General features: G+C 34.7%; 1 protein-coding gene across 1 annotated transcript; it reads right to left on the bottom strand.

Moving 5' to 3' along the window:
* Positions 1 to 6486: 6486 nt before the first annotated feature.
* LOC113286009 (DNA damage-repair/toleration protein DRT100-like) lies at positions 6487 to 7882 on the bottom strand. The gene has a single exon (XM_026534734.1). It carries the CDS (start codon positions 7789 to 7791, stop codon positions 6826 to 6828), a length of 966 nt encoding a protein of 321 aa, XP_026390519.1. The 5' UTR covers positions 7792 to 7882; the 3' UTR covers positions 6487 to 6825.
* Between the last annotated feature and the right edge of the window lie 14373 nt (positions 7883 to 22255).

Here is a 22255-nt window from a genome sequence, read left to right as displayed (position 1 = left end):
TGCTTTCCATCGCAAATTTTGCACCCCATCCCATAATTCTTGACTCCGCTCTTGCAATTCTGGGGATGCAAAAAAATTTAGGGGGTGCAATTACTATAAAATGGGCTTAAAAACCCAATATATTAACAATTTTGGGCTTCGGGGCCAGTTGGGCAAGATGTGCAACAGCACACCGTTGCTATACACCGGCTGTGCCCTTAAGATAATATTTTTCCCATAATATATTTATTGCTCTAGAGTGTTAGCATGTACTGTAGTGTACGAAAAGGAAAATATTACTTGAATTGAGTCCCGCAAATGAGGTTTCTAAAACTGCTGCAAATAGACCAATTATCCCAGCCGTAACGTCAACAAACTCATAAATATTCCCTAATGTCAAACGGATTTGAATTGATAAAATTGCTATTAAGAGTTGATTATACGGTTCTTCCTCGATATTTTTACCAAGAATTTCATCATTTTTCTTTAAAATATTTCAAAAAAAATTCATCAAAATCGTCCTCGTTCTTTTCCTTCTTCGAAATCAAGGAAAAAAAGAAAAATAAGTTTTGAATTTCAAAAGATTAATCATTTGGTTAGTCTAATCCATTCACTAATAGTGATTAAAATAGTTAATCACTATAATTAGCACTACTCAAATTGAGGAAACATTAGGTATTAAAAAAATATTAGGATAAGGGGTTTTAGGGATTACTATTTCATGACGGGTTTTAGAATCTAATGAACCCCAAAGCCCAGCCGATCTCAGCCTCAATATAGGATTATGTGAAAAACTTTGAATGCTAAGGATTCAAGATATTGTCATAAGAAGGAGTGTGCAACGGAGGGACAGTTGCGGATTAGGTGTCACTCGTCTCCAAACCGTCAAAGCTGCGGTTTTAGAAAATCCAACCGTGTCCGGCCCAATCACCGGCGGATGTGCGGGCCGAATGCGGATAAATCGCGGATTTAGCCAAAGTTACCACTGGTACTTTACTGTTTACTTTTTGTTCAGAAGGAGCAATAGCCGAAGAAAACAGTTATTGTTGTCCTTCCATGAATCCAAACTTTCTAGGTTGTGTGGAAAATGGTTTTGGGATCAGAGATTGGTTTGAACCGAAAGGTCATCAATATATTGTCACTGATGACAAAGAAGGCCCAAACTCTGGTCAGTATTTTCATGCAACTTGTTTATGTATCATATTTGGTTTACTTGGGACTTGGTTTAATTTGGTGCTTCAACACAGTTAAAATTTACAACTAACAGGAGTAAGCTCAAAACATTCATTTTAGAAACTCTGATATCAAAGACTTAAAAGAACACAAAACTAAACTCAAACAAGTACTTCTCTTAATTGATGTAATTAAAACTCACGACTTAACAACCTATTTATATGTTTACAAACTTGATTCTCAAGTCATAAACACTTTCCTAACATAATCAAACTCTGACAAAGACTCTTCTAGAAAATACTCACGTAAACAAACTCTAAAACCAGAATACTTGCAACCTAAGTAAACTTCTAAATAAAGTACCATGCGTCAACAACTCTTGTTGATCCATTTACTTCATATCAAATGTACCAGTTGATCCAACCATACTCTGTCAACTCGCATAGTTGATCCATACTACTGTATCAACAACTCTTGTTGATCCCTTATGTATTCTTAATAGTATCTTGGTTTATTATTCAACATCCTCCCTTAAACCAAGATACTCTTTGTTAATCATCCCCAACTTTCCACGCAAGTAAATGAAAGTGTTAGACTTCAAAGACTTGGTGAAAATATCTGCCACTTGCTCTTCAGTTTCAACAAACTCCACAGCTATCTCCTTGTTACTGACAATCTCTCTAATGTAAGATACTTAATATCAATGTGTTTACTTCTCCGATGAAGTACAGGATTCTTAGTTAGTGAAATTGTCGACTTATTATCACAAACTATTTTTTTGGTGTTGTTTGTTCTTGGAATAATGATTTCAGCATCATTCTTAACCATACAGCCTGTGTAGCACAATTGCTAGCAGTTATATACTCGGCTTCTGTTGTAGATAATGCAACAACTTGTTTCTTCTTAGATGACCAAGAGAAAAAACCAGTTCCCAACTGAAAACCATAAACTGATGTACTTTTTCTACCTTCTGTATCTCCAACCCAATCACTATCAGTGAAACCAACCAACTTTGAATCTTCTGAGACACTACAAAAGATTCCCATGCTTGTTGTTCCTTTTACATACTTCAGAATACGTTTTGCAGCTTGTAAATGTGATTGTCTAGGAGATTCCATAAACCTACTAACCAACCCAACTGCATACATGATATCAGGTCTTGTAGCAGTCAAGTATCTTAAACATCCAACAAGACCTTTAAAATCTGTTGAGTTCACAAGCTCTCCTGATCCATCTTTTGACAACTTCAGTATCTCTTCTACTGGTGTTAAAATTGGATTAAAATTATCCATCTTGAAACGTTTCAAAATACATTCATCATACCTTTGTTGATTAATAAAAATTCCTCTTTCAGTTTGTTGTACTTCAATACCAAGAAAATATGACATCAAACCAAGATCTGTCATCTCAAACTCCTTCACCATATCCTCCCTGAATTTGTTGATCGTCTTAGAACTATTTCCAGTAAATATAAGATCATCCACATACAAACATATTATAATATGATTGCCAAGAGTATCATCTTTCAAATATAGAGTATGCTCATGTGAACATCTTGTAAAACCTTTCTTGAGAAAATAAGAATCTATTCTTGTATACCAAGCTCTTGGTGCTTGTATACCAAGCTCTTGTTGCTTGTTTCAAACCATGCAAAGCTTTGTTTAGCTTGTATACTTGATTCTCCTTCCCCTCCATAATGTAGCCAGCTGGTTTCTCTACATAAACTTCTTCTTCCAATACTCCATTCAAAAATGTTGACTTCACATCCATCTGAAATATCTTCCAATGCTTTTGTGCAGCTAAAGCAATGATCATTCTTATTGTATCAAGTCTTGCAACTGGTGCAAATACTTCTGAATAATCAACTCCTTGTCTCTGTCTATAACCTTTAGCAACTAACCTTGCTTTCAGTCTTTCCATTTCACCATTTGACTTGTATTTTGTTTTGTAAACCCACTTAACACCAATAGGCTTCTTACCTGGTGGAAGTGTTGTTAGTTCCCAAGTATTATTCTTCTCAATTGACTCCAATTATTCAATCATGGCTTGAATCCAACCTTGTTCTTTGGAAGATTCTTCATAAGCTACAGGATCACAATCTTCAGATAGTGCAAAAGTCACTACTTCATCATCATCTCTTGATATACCATAATCATTCAACCTAGCAGGTATGATATATTTTCTTCTTGGTCTTGTATTTTCTTGTTGTGTTATTGCTTCAGTTCTTGCTTCTTCATGTTGTTCTTCAACATTGTCTTGAGCTTGTACTTCTTCTTCAACCACAATTGGAACTGTTCTGACAGCAGTAGATGGATCAACATTCCTTGTTGATCCAATATTATGTGGATCAACATCCCTTGTTGATCCATTGTTATGAGGATCAACATTGGTTGTTGATCCATTATTCCAATTCCATTGTGAATCTTCATCAAATATCACATCTCTACTTATAACTATCTTTCTAGTTTCTAGGTTATATAGCTTGTATCCTTTAGTCACTGAACTGTAACCAACAAGAATACATTTTTCACTCTTATCATATAGATTCTTTCTCAATTCTTTTGGAAAATGTGCATATGCAATACACCCAAAAATTCTCAGATGTCATACACTTGGTCTTACTCCTCTCCATACTTCTTCTGGTGTCTTGTTATTCAAACTATTTGTAGGAAATCTGTTAAGTAGATATACCGCTGTATCAACTGCATAACCCTATAATTTGGTAAATATTTTGTTCTTCTTATAATTCTTGCCATCTCCATTATGGTTATGTTCTTTCTTTCAGCTGCACCATTCTGTTGAGGTGTATATCTTGTTGTTAGTTGATGTAGAATACCATGTTCTTCCATGAAACTATCAACAACAATATATTTTGTTTCTCTATCAATTCTTAATATCTTGATGTTTTTACCAATCTGTTTCTCAGCATATGCTTTGAAACTTCTAAAAACATGAAAAACATCACTCTTTTGTTTAAGCAAATATACCCATGCTTTCCTACTAAAGTCATGAATGAAAGTTATGAAATAGTTATTACCTTCATGTGATGTAACTTCTATAGGACCACACAAATCATCCAACTTTTGTTCAGCTCTTCTTGCTTTGTTAACTGGAAATGAATATCTATGTTGTTTGCCAAAGATACAATTCTCACATCTTGATTCTGGAATTTCAATGAAAGGTAATCCTGACACCATCTCCTTATTTGCTAAAATTTGCAAACTGTTAAAGTTCACATGTCCCATTCTCTTGTGCCATAACCAAGTATCATTATGAACATTGCTATTGTAACATCTTTCTTTTTGATGTTGAATGTTTAAAGGAAATAGTCTGTTTTTAGTCATCTCCACCCTTGCTATCAATCTTCTTCTTCTATCTTTGATGAAGCATAAACCATTGTAAATATTCATAGAATATCCTCTTTCAGATAATTGACCCATACTTAGCAAGTTTTGATGTAAACCTGGAACATAAAATACATCCATGATATAAGCTTTAGAACCATTCTTGAGAACAATTCATATTCTTCCTTTTCCCATAACTGGAATAGTTGAACTATTTCCAAACTTCAATGTGGATCTTACAGACTCATCCAAGCTTTCAAACAAATCTTTTCTACCACCCATATGATTGTTGTAACCTGTATCCAAGTACCACTTAAGTTGAGGTTGTTCTTCTGCTGTATGACATGCTAGTAACATGTTTTCAGTCTTCTGCTCTTCTGTTTCTTCTTCTTCTTGACTTTCAGCAATATTAGCTTTGAAATTTGCTTTATAGTTATTAGCAACTGTCTTTCTTGGTTTTGAACACTCAGTAGAAATGTGTCCAAAATCTCCACAATTATAACATTGTATCTTTGATCTATGAAATGGCTTTCGATAACTCCCATTATTTGATCTTCCTCCATTATTATATCCTCCTTGAGAACCTCCAGCATTAGATTTTCCTTGATTTCTTCTCCAACTGACTTGACTTTGAAGTGCCTCTTCAACTTGTTTTGTAGCATCTGTTTTTTCTAAAATCTTTGTTCATAAGCTTGTAATGAACCCAATAACTCATTAAGAGTCATGGTTTCAACCGTATTGCATTCTTCTATAGCGGTAACCTTTGATTCAAACTTCTCAAGCAAGCTTCTTAATATCTTTTTTACAATGGCTGAATCTTCTACGGTATCACCATTAGCTTTCATCTCATTGACAAGATTCATTGTCTTTGAGAAAAACTCTGATATTGTTTCAGTTATCTCAATCTGCAGTAATTCATATTTTCTTTTCAAAGTTTGTAATCTAACCTTCTTGCCTTGTCAGATCCTGTGTAATAGCTTATCAATCCATCCCATGCTCTTTTCGCATCTTTAATGTAGATAACTCTATCCACGAAAGATTCATGAATACCTTGATAAAGAAAATCTGATATCAAAGACTTAAAAGAACACAAAACTAAACTCAAACAAGTACTTCTGTTAATTGATGTAATTAAAACTCACGGCTTAACAGCCTATTTATATGTTTACAAACTTGACTCGCAAGTAATAAACACTTTCCTAACATGTTACATAATCAAACTCTAACAAAGACTCTTCTAGAAATTACTCACGTAAACAAACTCTAAAACCAGTAATACTTGCAACCTAAGTAAACTTCTAAATACTGTACCATGCGTCAACAACTCTTATTGATCCATTTACTTCATATCAACTGTACCAGTTGATCCAACCATATTCTGTCAACTCTCATAGTTGATCCACACTACTGTATCAACAACTCTTGTGGATCCCTTATGTCTTCTTCTTAGTATCTCGGTTTATTCAATATTAGTACTAAATGTATCAATTTGTGGAAGAATTCACCCACTGAGAAACACGATACGTTAAAGGGGAATAGTTTTCTAGAATCTAAATTTTTCAATCAATGTGGTGAATTTTTTTGGTATTGTTGGTTTTGACATTATTCGTATTAATACCACCGTTCTATTGTTATTGATGCAGAACTTGATACTTCTATTAATCTTCTACGGTGCGGTTAAATATGCGGATTTCAAAGTCCAACCACCACCAAACCGTTAAAATTTGCGATTTTGAGAATCCCACCTGTGTCCGGCCCAAAGATCTTGCGGGTTGAATTTTACCCGCAATTTTACGGACGGATACGGATGAAATCCGCGGTTCTAGACTTTTTGCTCACCCCTAATCATAAGCCTCCTGCCGTACTAGCTGGATATGTCAGGACACTCGCTAAGTTTTATCATCAGATACTTGTTGTAAGACATTGGGTAACTAAATGTGTGAAGATAATATATTTAATCATTATCGTCATATGCATTTACATGGTGAGAATGATGACTGTTAAGCACGAGATAATTAATTAGTAAGACATCTGGTAATAAAGCAAAACAAATTTATATTAAGTTCTTGATTATTGTTATTATCTAAACAAACGGAACAATCAGAAAGATGCAAAAGCAGTTTTACAAGGAAGTGGAGAGTCACATAAGCCAGAGTTGCCCTCGAAAGAAGAAGCAGGATATTTCTCTTGTGGGGAGGAATTTTCCCTGTCAACTTGTTGTAGGACACATTAAATTGCATGAGGTTCCGAATGTTTATTACTGCTGGAGGAATTGAACCAGACAAACCATTTGTAGAGAGGTCGAGAGTTCGAAGATAGACTAGATTGCTTAAATTGAAGGAATCTTACCTGTAAGACGGTTGTTTTTTACAGATAAAGTAATAAGTTTTGTAAGATTACCAAGACTGTCAGGTAAATTGCCTGTTAACATGTTGTTATCAAGCATCAAAACCTCAAGCGGCGCGGTATTACTCAGAAATGCCGGGATACCGGTAAGTTTGTTATTTGATAAGTAAACAACGTTAAGAGATTTTAGTTCGGAAATTGAACTTGGAATGCAACCGGAAATCTGGTTGTTCGATAAGGTTAAATAACTCAATTTCTTCAGGAAACCGATTGCAGTTGGTATACTGCCTGAGAACTTGTTTTGCTTGAAATCTAGAGTCTGCAGTGAAACTAGTTTACCAATTGATGATGGAATTCTGCCAGATAACTGATTTTTGGATAAATCAAGCTGCGAAAGAGAAGACATATGTTGAAATAAATTTGCGGGAACTGTACCTGATAGAAGATTATCGTTGAGTTGCAGAAATTTGAGTTTGTGAAGATTTTGAAATGATGCCGGAATTGAACCCTCTAGTTTGTTGTCATAGAGGTATAGAGTAGTAAGGTGTGATAACTTCCCAAGCTCCGGGGGGATCGTTCCGGTTAAATGCTTGTGGCCACCAAGGTTTAACCAGCTGAGAAACTCGAGTTCACTTAATGAGGGAGAAATAGTTCCGATCATGAACTCAAAGTCGCCTTGATATCGGAAATATCCGCCAGTGCGTACAAGACGCACCACACGACCGTTGGAATCACAACCGATACCTTCCCATTTGGTACAACAATCAGTGGATTGATTCCACGTTTGTAATAGTCCATAAGGATCTTCACTGATTTTACTCTTGAAATCAAGCAGAGCTACTCTATCAGTTGTATGACACGCTTCTGTTGTTGTATGCAAAGAAGAAAAGGTTACAAAACAGATTAAGACAAGAAAGAAGCTGATTTTTACGTTGGCTATGAATGCCATTACAGAGAGATGGTTTTGTGATTAACGAGAAGGCAGAAGTGATTGAAAATGAACCAATTACTCTTAATTATAAAGGATATTAAAAGATGAACTTGGCGAATTTGCTAGCAAGTACAAGTCAAAACCATGTTTTCCATGTGGTTTATCTATATGTTTTGTTTTTTATCTTTTTGTTTTTGTGTTTTGATGGGATTTGAAACATCTACTTTTTACTTTTTCTTTTAACTAACTACACAAGATTTTTTTTTGATGCAAAAAATTCTTTTATTGAGAGATTAATGTGTTACATTGTTGTCCCGATCAATCCAGCCTTTTATGTGAGGTGGAAAATCCGACTGCAAAACAAACCGAGTCTTAGTGACTCTAGTTCTTTTAGCTAGTTTATCGGCAACATCATTAGCATCTCTTCTGACTGAATTACACTTCCAGTGCCTAATGCTACCAAGTAAAACGAAATATCAAAAATAAAATGCTGGTTCATCCAATGAACATAAGAGATCTGCTCATTGATTGACTTCACAACTACCTCACTATCACTCTCAAAAACTATTTTATTAAGATTTTTTTCTCTTGCTAAAGTGACAGCTGCTAACATTGCTCTGCACTCAACCTCCTCCACTTCAATTCCCTGCTTCATTCCTCCATTAATGTATTCCCCTTGGACTCCAAAGCAGGCACCTGCAAAATTCCTAATAATTAGTCCAATTCCACCTTGAGAATGCAGTTTCTGAAATGATGCATCTAAGTTAATTTTCGAATAACCATCGTTAGGAGGTAGCCATCTTTGAACCTGCAGGGGATTTGCAATACCATTTGAAGAAGAACAATTCAAAATAGTTAAATCATTAATCCTTGCCACTTAAATAGACCTATCAGGATTCTTATCATCAAAAACTTTGGCACACCTATCTTTCCATATGGTCCAAACAGTGGCCATAAGTGTTTTGTTAATTTCTTCCCTTGTAATACCAGAACCAAAAACAAAGTTTGCACCTGCAGAGAACCAGGACATAACCCAGTTTCTAAAAGTACCACGTTGTGCTATCACAGTGCTCACATTAATATTTACTGCTAACCAGATAGATCTTGCATAAGGACAGTTAATAAAAAGATGATCACTAGTTTCAGCAACATGATTACATAAACTGCAGTGGAGATCTATTCCATTCTTATATCTAAAAAGCTTATCCCTAGTTGGTATTATATCCCTAATGCATTTCCATGTGAACAATTTAACTTTATGAGGAAGTTTAACATTCCAAATAGATTTCCAAACCTGAGCTGAGACAACAGTTGTTCCTGCAGAAAAATTTGTATTTTTAGTAATCACATTGTATACACTTTTAACAGAGAATTGACCTCTTCTATCTGGTAACCAGATAAGTTTATCATTACCATCAAATGGCACATTCATAGCAAGAATTGTTTTAGCACATTCCTCAGTAAAAAGGTAGTAAATCAAATGGACATTCCAAGACTTAGTATTTTCCATAAACAGATCAGAGACATAAACAAAAGAAAAAGTATTCACAAGTCCAGTAGCAGGGATAGGAGGATGATCTAAACCAACCACCCAACAGTCTAACCAAATTTTAGTTTTAGTACCACAACCAATAGACCAAAAATTGTTATCCTTAATGATCCCAATACACCTATAAATACCCCTCCATATCCAAGAGAAACTTTCATTAAGTTTGTCCAAATGAAGTATACTACAATCTTTAAAGTACATAGCACTTAAGATCTGAACCCATAATTCATCTTCCTCAGTGACAATTTTCCGGATTAAATTATAAATGAGTGCAATATTAAAGTTCTCCAGATCTCTAAATCCTAAGCTACCTTGTTCCTTGGACTTATTAATACTATCCCAAGAGATAAATTTAATACCCTTACCCGTCTTATTCCCCCACCAAAAATTCAGTTGAAGAGAATCCAGCTTATCAATCAGAGTAGTTGGAATCTTAAAACATCCCATTTGGTATGTAGGTAAAGAATTCAGCACAGATTTAATTAAAGTAGACCTACCAGCCTGATTCTCAGTGATACTTACAAAATTTTTAAGTCTAGCTTCAAAGGATTGCACAATGGGATCAAAAGATTTCACCTTAGAATGTCCTAATAACAGAGGAGCACCCAAATATTTCTCAGAATCTGAAACAGTGGACATATTAAGAGCTCTAGCAAGAAATTCACAGTAGCCAGGACTGAGATTGTGGCTGAAATAGACACAAGATTTGTTAAAGTTAAGCATTTGACCAGATAAAGTACCAAAATTCTCTAAAATCTTAAGGATATCATTAACATGCTGCATATTAGCTTGTTCAAAAATAAGAATGTCATCAACAAAAAGCAACTGAGAAATGGGAGGAGCCTTCCTTGAAACCTTGACACCAGTTATGATTTTGTGATTCTCAGCAACTAACAAAGATCCAGAGAGGTATTCATTGGCTAGTATAAAGAGATAGGGAGATATAGGATCTCCTTGTCTAATACCTCTAGTTGTCTCAAATTGTTCACAGGGTGACCCATTCAACAAAACGCTAATACTGGTAGTAGTAACACATTGCATTATCAGATTACAGAAATCAGTATTAAAGTCAAATGTTAGCAAAACATTGTTGAGAAATTTCCATTCAAGTCTGTCAAAAGCCTTGGACAGATCCAGTTTAATAGCCATAGTACCATTATAACCTTCTTTATGCTTCATATAATGGGTCATTTCATGAGCAATAATAATATTGTCATGAATTTCCCTTCCTGGTACAAAGGCAGCCTGATAAGGAGAAACAAGTTTTTCAGAAAAGGTTTTATTCTATTAGCTAAGATTTTAGAAATAATCTTGTAAGAAACATTGCACAAACCTATTGGTCTAAATTCAGATGGAATTTTAGGACTTTTACACTTACACCTTGTTTGGTTGGAAGAATTGGAGTCCTAGGAATTCAATTATGGGGTAATCCAATTCTTGTAATTGAATTCCCTGGAATTGGATTCAATTCCAAAAAATTAGCGTTTGGTTGAGGTAATCCAATTTTTTGTGTTTTTACGTTGGAATCCAATTCCATTGCACTACTAGACCAATGCAATGGAAATCAATTATTTTGGGGGGAATTGGATTCCTAGGAATCAAAATTCTCAATTACATGGAGTTGGTTTGGACCGTTTGGTTCAAGGAATTGGTCACATTCCCCCGGAATTGGATTACCAGGAATCCAATTCCTTGAACCAAACGCGCTGTTAGGGATAAGTGAAATATAAGTCTTATTAAGACTCCTAGGCATGTGACCATATTGAAAAAACCTCTTAACAACTTCGATAACATCCTTACCAACAATCTGCCACTGGGTTTGATAAAAACCTGCCTGAAAACCATCAGGTCCAGGAGAGCTCCAAGAAGGCATGCTTTTAACAACATTCTCAATTTCAGTATCAGTAGGAATCATATTTAAAACAGCATTATCAGCCTCAGTAATGACACTAGAAATAACATCAAAATCACCACCAGAGTAAATAGGATTATAAGTATTAGAGACAGTACTAAAATGAGCAGTAAGAAAATTACTAATATCATTTCTTTCCTTTAACCAATTCCCATTTGAATCACATAGCACATTAATAGTATTAGAATGCATTCTCTTATTAACCATGGTATGAAAATATCTAGTATTGTTATCCAAATCCAGACCAGTTTTATCTCTAGACTTCTCCCTGTAAAATTCAGATTGAATTTTATACCATTTTTCAAGTTCATTAGTAAGATACTTCACTCTATCATGTTGTGTGTCAGAATAGGTTTCTTTTTGAGTAGAGTCAAGAGCATCTTGAAGATTTTTGACATTCTTATGAATATCACCAAACTCCATCATATTCCATTGAGATAAAGTTATTCTAGCACTATGCTGTTTTTGTTTCAATTTAAAAGAAGGACTTCCTTGAAAATCGACATTCCAAGAGTGTTCAAGTTGATCTTTAAAACCATTTTGACTTATCCAAGTTCTAAAAAACTTAAAAGGTCTCCAAAGATGTTTGGGAATAGGATCAGTTATGAGAAGAACAGGACAATGATCAGAAGCAATGAAATTCAAATGAATTAATTTAGCATAAGAAAAGGAAAGAGCCCAATTATTATTGCATAAAGCCATATCTAATCTTTCTTTCCTACTACCAGTACCGAAAGAGTTACTAGTCCAAGTGTAGTCTCTTCCTTCATAACCAATATCAAATAAATCTGCATCATTAGCTTTATTCTGAACCCATCTATCAGAAATGTTATTATGCTTATCTAAATGAAAATTTAGGTCCCCCAAAATAATCCAAGGTTGTCTAACATCATTACTAAAATCAGCAAAGAAGTTCCACTGAGTTTTCTTAGGTTTAGAGTAAGTTGAGCCATACATGAAAGAGATAAGATCCTTAGGTTTACTAGGATCCAACTGTATTACTACATGGATTAAATTATTTTCACAAACCTATAATTTGTACATCTATACCATCTTTCCACATAAGAATTAGCCCCCCAGCTTTACCTACTCTATTATTACAAGTGTAATTGAGATAATGTACTGACTGAGCTATAGAAATCTTTCTAGCTTCATCAACTTTTGTTTCATAAAGAAAAATGAAATCAGGATTTTGAGACCTAACCAAATTTTGAAATTGTTGTTTAGTAAAACTATTTGCAATACCTTGCACATTCCAAGAAATAATTTTCATCTTAAAAAAAATTTTATAAAAAGAGAAAACGGAAAAATAAGAAATACCTTAGTCCCAGTTTGATTATCCTTTTATGTGATCATATGAGTTACTTGTGAAGACACAGGATTATCAGCACTATTAGCATCATGTTCCAAAACATGTGATTATGGATTTTAATTTCTCTGCCTTTTACCAAGTCTTTCCCCACTATCCACATGATCCTGGGAAGCTCCAACAGTTGAACTAGATCCCACAAAAAGTCCATCCTTTGGAGGTACAAAAGCTTTCCCTTTGCTGATATTTTTCTGGAGTAAATTAGGTACTTGATCTCCTACCTTGGATATCACAATTTGCTTCCTTTCACCCTTCTTAGTCTCACCAAAATAATGTGGTTTCTTATGAACCTTTGCTAGATAATCTGCAGCAGCTTTGCAGGCATCTTTAGTGTGATTGAGAATAAGAAAGTTGGGACATATTTTGTGTGGATGTTTTTCATAGAAAAACTTAATCCATCTAGTTGATCATGCATTTGTGATAGCTATAGTACCCCTTCTCAGTGGATAATTAATATCCACTTGGACACAAACTTTCACAGGCTCTCCTTCAAGTGGCATACCATCTTCAGGATGAATTGCTAGTACCTGAACAATGGATCTTCCAATCTTAGTAATGGCCTTCACATTCATATGCTCTGGTAATATTCTCTTCACCTGAATCCAGAAACATTGCTTATCCCAGTCTAATTCCTGATAAAGAACACCAGAATCATAGAACCTCAATTTGATAAGATAACCATTAATACTCCAAGGACGAGAATCAAAATCCTTCTTTTGGGTATCTCGATCCTTAAAACGAAACTCAATGATATTATCATCAAGTTCAAAAACTTTAAGACCCCCTTCTGAAATAAAATCCCAAACATAACCAATGTGATTCTTCACAACTTTCAACCCCATTTTTCCTTCAATGATTATTTTCCCCACAAGACTAAACTCTTCATCTCTTTCTATTTTATCTTCAATATCTTCAGCTTCATGGTACACAACCTCGTCTATATCACCAAGATCAATAGCAGCTTGCATAAATTTTGAAGCCAGATCAGAAACAGATTTTTCACCTTCCTCCGCCATGGATACAAGATTGATCTTCCTATAAAAAGATTGATAAAGTTGATTGGTACAATATAATGTATTTTTCAATTGACATTAGTGAATTAAGGGATTGAGTTGAATTTTGATAGATATTCAACCGCGAATCATGAGATAAAGATAATCGCATGAAAGTTTTGTTTTCATTTTTTAGGAAAGTTGTTTTCTGAGAGTTAAATTCACAGCTGTAAATTGAAGCGATAATTACGAGTGAAAATAAAGAAAGTTGTTTGTAACAGACTTTTTGAATTTTCAGAATCCTCCAAACACGGCATTTGTTAACACACTGAGTCACTGAGGAGAATCGGCAGAGAAAGAAACCCAGACAATAGAACTTGATAATCTGTGAGATCACAGTAGCTTCAAAAAGCATCATAACAACTGCTGCAAATGCTTGAATCACAACTTCAAACATGGTAAATACCATATGGGATAATACTAACTGTAAACACATTAAGGAGAAGATTAGCAATACATGGTTGAAATTTAAAATCAAAAGTGATAAAAAAAAACTAAAAAAAACCTGCAAAAACCAACTTAAAATCAGTATCCATTCAAAATAGACATGAAAAGTTAAAAATAGAAGCAAAAAGGAAAGATTTAATCGAAAATTGCAGTAGAAATTCGATGAAAAATTAGACTGTGTTGACTCACATAGTAGAATAATGTCTTTTTGGGACTAACTACACATGGTTGCTCGACACACATTGGCTATGGGTTGCTAGTGCCATTATTCAGCCAATTGAAAGTCAGTTACTGAAAGTGCTAAACAACTAAACCCTCCCATGATATAAATGAATGAAAAACATGCTAAGACTATGATGGCTCAATCTTATGAAATCTTGAATTGACCGCGAAAATTATAAGGGGGTTAGTCCTCGAGTGATTTCGGGGGAGTTGAGTGTATTTTAAATCTCAGGGATTTTGAGAGAGTTTGAGAGAGTGTAGGGAGTTTGAGAGAGTTTTGTGTTTTTGAGTTCAGGGAGTGTAGGGGGAGTGTAGGGAGTTTGAGAGAGTTTATTAGAGGGAGTTTGGGGGAGTTTGAGAGAGTTCACTCCTAAATCATTCTCTTTTAAGAAACAATAAACCCTTATTTGCAAATAACATTGATCTTTAATTAAAAGAAAAAAATAAATGAAAATGATCATATCTCTGTATCAATAGTATGTTATTTTGTGCAACGAGATAATTTTTTTTCCCTTCAATTTAACGTTCTCCATACAATTCTAACTCCCTTTGTTCACGAACATTTTCCCACATATCATCCGCTATACTCTTTCTCCATGCATTAGCTTCTTGACGTTGTTGTTCTTGAGTTTGTTGTGTCAAAATTTCATCGTCATTTACAAGCGTTGATGGATGGCTATCTTCCTCTTCCTCTTCCTCGACCGGAAACTCATCTGAACGGCATTCTTTTCGTAAGAAGTTGTGTAGGCCTGCACAAGCTGTCATTATCTCCGCTTGCACCTGATACGGAAATGGAGGTTGAGACTTAAAGATCAAGAAACGAGACTTCACAACACCGAACAATCTTTCAACTACATTCCTCAAAGAAGCATGACGCATGTTAAATAATTCTTCAGCCTTTTTCGCATGATTACCAGTACCAGAAAATTCTTTCAAATGATAACGTTGGCCACGAAATGGTGTTAAACAATATCGTCGGTTTGCAAACCCACCATCCCCCAAGTAATATTTACCTGAATAAACACAAAAAGAAAACCTCGTCAAGTAGAACCCGAATATAACTTAACCAAAAAACTCAAAACTTCACATTAGATAAAAGTAAAATTACCTTGCGGTATTTTCAGTCCATTTCTTTTTGTCATTGCGTCGTTAAGTATTTTCGAATCATGAGCTGACCCTTCCCATCCACTGAGCACGTATATGAACTCCAAGTCGAAGTTGCAAACCGCTAACACATTTTGAGATGTAATTCCATGTCGATTCCGATAAACGGCTGCATTTCTTTTCTCTACCATTGCTGGGATATGTGTACCGTCCATAGCTCCAATGCAATCCTTAAAGTAAGCATAAAATCGTGTACTCTTACGAATTTTAAAGGGAGTTGCACTTGTTGGATTAGCCATCATCCTCGGAGCTATAGAATTTAAAGCTCGCAACATCCTGTTGAAGTTTTTACTAACTGTCCACCGAGAGCGACCAAATGTGTCACGTATTGTGCAATATCGTGAACTTTGACCAACAACGAGTAAAAATGTACCAAGCATTTCTTCAATAGAAACTTGTATCACATAATGATGTAGTTTTTATAATGATACAACATAGTTTTAGAAAAATATCAGGGTACATCCTATAACTTTTTCGAAAGTCTTCTGGGTCTTGACGCAAAACTCTCCTTATATAGTTATATCCAAACAAAGTAACTGGGCGTCTCATTGGTCTTTCAATACGCTGACTTTGTATGTATTGCAATTGATTGATTATATCCATCAACCATGAATGCACCGCTGAAAGTATATTCAAAAATATGGATAGTTTAAATTCATTATTGTTGCTTACCTCTTCATCATCACTGCTTTCTTCTTCTGTATCAAAGGCTTCATCTTCACTATTAGTAGATAAATCCAAATCAGACATGTTCACCTAAAAAGATGATAAAAATACTTTTTTTTTATTAAAATCATCATTATTTCAAAAGCATAAAAGTATATGTATATAGAAAATAAGCATATAGAATATAAAGTTCATAAATTCAATCATAATAACCATAAAGATGTCAACCCATAAAAATTAGTAGCAATCAATCCATAACAATAAGTTCTCAACTAGGAAAAAAGAATAATTAAATACTAATAGTTATGAAGAAAAACGATCAAATGTTGTAACTCTAAAATCCCATTAAACCTAATAGAAACTTGCAAAGATGACAAATTTATGCTTTTAATTTTGAACCAATCCACAACTTTCTCTCTTCAGGAGTAAAGCGTATGAATAAGTTCTTCTTGTGATTGTTGTCCAGCATTTCAATTACTTTCAGCTTATCTTCCAAAGAAATTTCATCATGCCATAAAAAATATCCCATAGTTGGTTATCTTTCTTCCAATTAATGCATGATGACATAACAAATTATGAAGATAGCTGTAAAGGAATTCTGTTTCACCGAAACACAGTTTCAGATTGTCTAATCTTTGCAGTACTAATACTTACCTGATCCTCTTGAAATTTTTATGATACACTTAAAACTCAATATTCCACAACACACTCAAAAATCATAGCATTCCAACGGTTCATTAAAAATATACATTACTCAGAACCCGACTACATTCAATACGTGCATACAGAATTCAGTTCCGGATTTCTCACACTTTGGTGTACCTAAAGTGATCAGAACTTCATGAAATTTCTACAGTAGGTAACCTTCATATATACAAACATCATACTAAAATCTCAGCTTTGTCCGATAAGCGGAGAATGAGATAAATAGGAATCAGTCCCCTATTCGGGATTTAAACTCAGCAGACCATAGTCATATATTGTGCAAGCTTTGAAGTAGCACACGTGACCTGATCTGCGTGACAATTTTACTGTACTTTTATAAAAAGATAAACTACGACATACTCAAATTTCATCATATTCCAACGGTTGAATTTAAAGATATCATTATAACAAAAGTACCGTATGAATTGGCTAAAACACGCCAATACGGAATGAAACTATATTGAACTTTGGCATATAGAATAGAAGAGAAGTATGTGTCTAAATAAGATGACTTAACAATTGATAGTGATTCTCAATGAAACCCATGCAAAGTAGCAAGCCAATTAATGCATGATGACATAACAAATTATGAAGAGTAAAGGAATTCTGTTTCACTGAAACACAGTTTCAGATTGTCCAATCTTTGCAGTACTAATACTTATCTGATCCTCTTTAAATTTTTATGGTACACTTACAACTCAATATTCCACAACACACTCAAAACTCATAGCATTCCAACGGTTCAGTAAAAAGATACATTACTCAGAACCCGACTACTTTTAATACGTGCATACAGAATTCAGTTCCGGAGTTCTCACACTTTGGTGTACCTAAAGTGATCAGAACTTCATAAAATTTCTACAGTAGGTAACCTTCATATATACAAACATCATACTAAAATCTCAGCTTTGTCCGATAAGCGGAGAATGAGATAAATAGGAATCAGTCCCCTATTCGGGATTTAAACTCAGCAGACCATAGTCATATATTGTGCAAGCTTTGAAGTAGCACACGTGACCTGATCTGCGTGACAATTTTACTGTACTTTTATAAAAAGATAAACTACGACATACTCAAATTTCATCATATTCCAACGGTTGAATTTAAAGATATCATTATAACAAAAGTACCGTATGAATTGGCTAAAACACGCCAATACGGAATGAAACTATATTGAACTTTGGCATATAGAATAGAAGAGAAGTATGTGTCTAAATAAGATGACTTAACAATTGATAGTGATTCTCAATGAAACCCATGCAAAGTAGCAAGCCAATTAATGCATGATGACATAACAAATTATGAAGAGTAAAGGAATTCTGTTTCACTGAAACACAGTTTCAGATTGTCCAATCTTTGCAGTACTAATACTTATCTGATCCTCTTTAAATTTTTATGGTACACTTACAACTCAATATTCCACAACACACTCAAAAATCATAGCATTCCAACGGTTCAGTAAAAAGATACATTACTCAGAACCCGACTACTTTTAATACGTGCATACAGAATTCAGTTCCGGAGTTCTCACACTTTGGTGTACCTAAAGTGATCAGAACTTCATAAAATTTCTACAGTAGGTAACCTTCATATATACAAACATCATACTAAAATTTCAGTTTTGTCCGATAAGCGGAGAATGAGATAAACAGGAATCAGTCCCCTATTCGGGATTTAAACTCAGCAGACCATAGTCATATATTGTGCAAGCTTTGCAGTATCAAACGTGACCTGATCCGCGTGAAAATTTTACTGTACTTCTATAACAAGGTAAAATACGACATACCCCAATTTCATCATATTCTAACGGTTGAATTTAAAGATATCATTATAACATAAGTACCGTATGAATTGGCTAAAACACGCCAATACGGAATGAAGTACGCCACTATATTGAACTTTGGCATATAGAATAGAAGAGAAGTATGTGTCTAAATAAGATGACTTAACAAGTGATAGTGATTCTCAATGACACCCATGCAAAGTAGAAAGCCAATTAATGCATGATGACATAACAAATTATGAAGATATCTGTAAAGGAATTCTGTTTCACTGAAACACAGTTTCAGATTGTCCAATCTTTGCAGTACTAATACTTACCTGATCCTCTTTAAATTTTTATGGTACACTTACAACTCAATATTCCACAATACACTCAAAAATCATAGCATTTCAATGGTTCCGTAAAAATATACATTACTCAGAACCCGACTACTTTCAATACGTGCATACAGAATTCAGTTCCGGATTTCTCACACTTTGGTGTACCTAAAGTGATCAGAACTTCATGAAATTTCTAAAGTAGGTAACCTTCATATATACAAACATCATACTAAAATTTCAGCTTTGTCCGATAAGCGGAGAATGAGATAAATAGGAATCAGTCCCCTATTCGGGATTTAAACTCAGCAGACCATAGTTATATATTGTGCAAGCTTTACAGTAGCAAACGTGACCTGATCCGCGTGAAAATTTTATTGTACTTCTATAACAAGGTAAACTACGACATACTCAAATTTCATCATATTCCAACGGTTGAATTTAAAGATATCATTATAATCAAATCATGCAATTTCTTACCAAGATCTTTTGAACCACAAATTAGGGTTTTGACAGAGAGAGTGTACCCACAAAAAAAAACTATACACACAATCAAAATAAACAATCATGGAGATCAAAGATATGAAAAACAATCAAAATACTACACAAATCAAACTATTATAAATAATCATGGAGATCAAAGAAGAAAAAAAACATACCTGGAAAAAAATGTTTCCTCTTCTTTCTCCTATGGTTTTCTACGCACCAAACTCCTTCCCAAATCTCTACTCTTTTGAGAGATTTGTTGTGAGACCAAAATACACTAAAAACTCCTTCGAACTCCCCAAAGCAACCAACTCCCTAGTAATGTAGGGTTTTATGACTAACAGAGAGTTCAAGAGCTTTTTTTAAACTCCCCAGCGACTAACAGGTGTTTTCTAGAGAGTTTAGGAGACTCCTCTAAACTCCCCCACGACTAACGGAGATTTGGAGAGACTCCCTCAAACTCCCTCAGGACTAACAGGAGAAAACCTAAATACATTAAAATCTCTCGAACTCTCCCACGACTAACCCCCTGTATTATTTTTATAAATATGAAGATTGAATTTCTGGGTAGTTGAATGTAATATTATTTATGTTTGTAATACAATAAACATAAGCGCATGAATATCATTGAATGTATTGAGGGCAATACCATTAAGATAATATATTTGTTCCTCCAAAGTGTTATCATGTACTATAGTGTACAAAAAGGAAAATATTGCATGAATTGAGCCCTGAATTTGAGGTTTCTATACGTGTTTTATGTATGTGAGACATGCCTAAGAAAGTCACCACCAATCAGACAATATAACTGTCACCAAAAATGCAACTTTATTAGTACTTAGAGTCAGGTGGCTCCTAAGTATTGTCACTACTCGGACTTTTCCTATTCTGGTTCCTATAAATAGAGAGCAATCAAAAGTAAAAGCATTATGCAGGAAAAACTGGGTTTTCTTGATAATGCTATCGGGGAAGAAAACTTCTTCTCAAAAACCATGATACACCTTTCTTTCCATAGGAACCAAGCTGTTAATGCTAAGTTTACTTTAATATCCTCACTTAAATCATCATCTTCAAGCCAACTAGAAATCCAGTCATTTAGAGAATTCCAAGTGTTACGGGTAATCCTTATTCCAGCAGTTCTGAACCAAATGAGCCTAGAGATAGGATACTCCAGTATGTATGCTTTGCGGTTTTAAGCTGATTGCATCTATTGCATAATCTATCTAGTAACTCTTTATTTTGCGAGCAAAGAAAAAAAAATCGGGCGACTGACTCGGTGAAAAAAAAATTCGTCAATCTTCGTTTTCAGTGCTCAAATCATTAATTCAGGTGAATTCTGAAAAAAGCGGGGGTCTAACAACACCACCCAATATTTCGCTTAGCAATCTGTATGGACAAACTCGAATATACTTTTAAGAGAATCAACAAGACTCAATCAATTAAAAGTATATCAACGAGTTTATATCTCTCTCTAGATTTTATTTTCTCAAGAAGGAACTGCGAGTTCTAATCAAATGCAAGGAATAACTTGGATGGTACCAAAGACCAATATCCAAGGATCAATCAATGACAATCAACAACCAAAGGTTGTTACTCTAATTGATGATCTAACGCACAACCTGTATTATTTAAATTATAAAGATAAAACAATATAATGCGGAATTTGAAATAACACAGACACCAGAAATTTTGTTAATGAGGAAATCGCAAATGCAGAAAAACCCCGCGACCTAGTCCAGATTGAACACACACTATATTAAGACGCTACATACACTAGCCTACTCCAAGCTAACTTCGGACTGGACTGTAGTTGAACCCCAATCAATCTCCCACTGATCCCAGAAGGATACTGCGCACTTGATTCCCTTAGATGATCTCACCCACAACTAAGAGTTCCTACGACCCAAAATCGCAGGCTTTGACAATAAAAAAATCTGTGTCACACAAACAAGTCTATCAAAGGATCAATCTGTCTCCCACAAATAAATCCTAAAGGTTTTGTTCTGTCTTTTGATAATAATCAAGGTGAACAGGAACTAATTGATAATTCAGTCTTATAATCCCGAAGAACAGCCTAGAGTTATCAATCACCTCACAACAATCTTAATCGTATGTTAGCGAAACCAGATGTTGCGGAATCACAAACAATGAGATGAAGATATTTGTGATTACATTTTATATCTTGCCTATTGGAGATATCAATCTCAAGTCAATCAATCTGATTGTACTCGTACGATAGAAGATGTAAGATCAGATCACACAACTACGATAAAAGTAGTATCGGTCTGGCTTCACAATCCCAACGAAGTCTTTAAGCCGTTAACCTGGTTTTAGAAGAAGAAAACCAAAGGTCAAAGGAAAATCGACTCTACCACGCAAACTAGTATCGCACGTAAGGTGTGGGGATTAGTTTTGCACAATACTAAATGTCTCCTTTATATAGTCTTTCAAATCAGGGTTTGCAATCAATGTTAGCTTAGTAACAAAGCATTCAATATTCACCGTTAGATGAAAACCTGATTTATATTCAAGCTAATATTTCTCAACCGTTAGATCGAAAACTTAGCTTGTTACACACACTTGACAATGCACGCTTCTAGGTTTGTTAACCATACCCAAACGTATGCGCTTGTTGGTTCAACAATAGTTAACCAAAAGGTTAGCCATATGAGCATTTCATATCAACCATGTTCTTCTACACCATAACTAGTTCAGATGACTTCAAATGAACCAGTTAGAGAATTGTTCAATTGCAAGGAAATCTTATGTACTACACAAGACACAATTTAAGCAAAGATGATTTGATTCAC

The sequence above is a fragment of the Papaver somniferum genome, chromosome 6 (genome assembly GCF_003573695.1).
Source record: "Papaver somniferum cultivar HN1 chromosome 6, ASM357369v1, whole genome shotgun sequence".
NCBI lineage: Eukaryota > Viridiplantae > Streptophyta > Magnoliopsida > Ranunculales > Papaveraceae > Papaver > Papaver somniferum.
Note: the sequence above shows the minus strand (reverse complement) of the source record. Positions and strands in the feature narration are given on the sequence as shown.

Coding starts and splice junctions, on each gene's coding strand:
- LOC113286009 (XM_026534734.1), bottom strand. CDS start 7,791: ATGGCATTCATAGCCAACGTAAAAATCAGCTTCTTTCTTGTCTTAATC.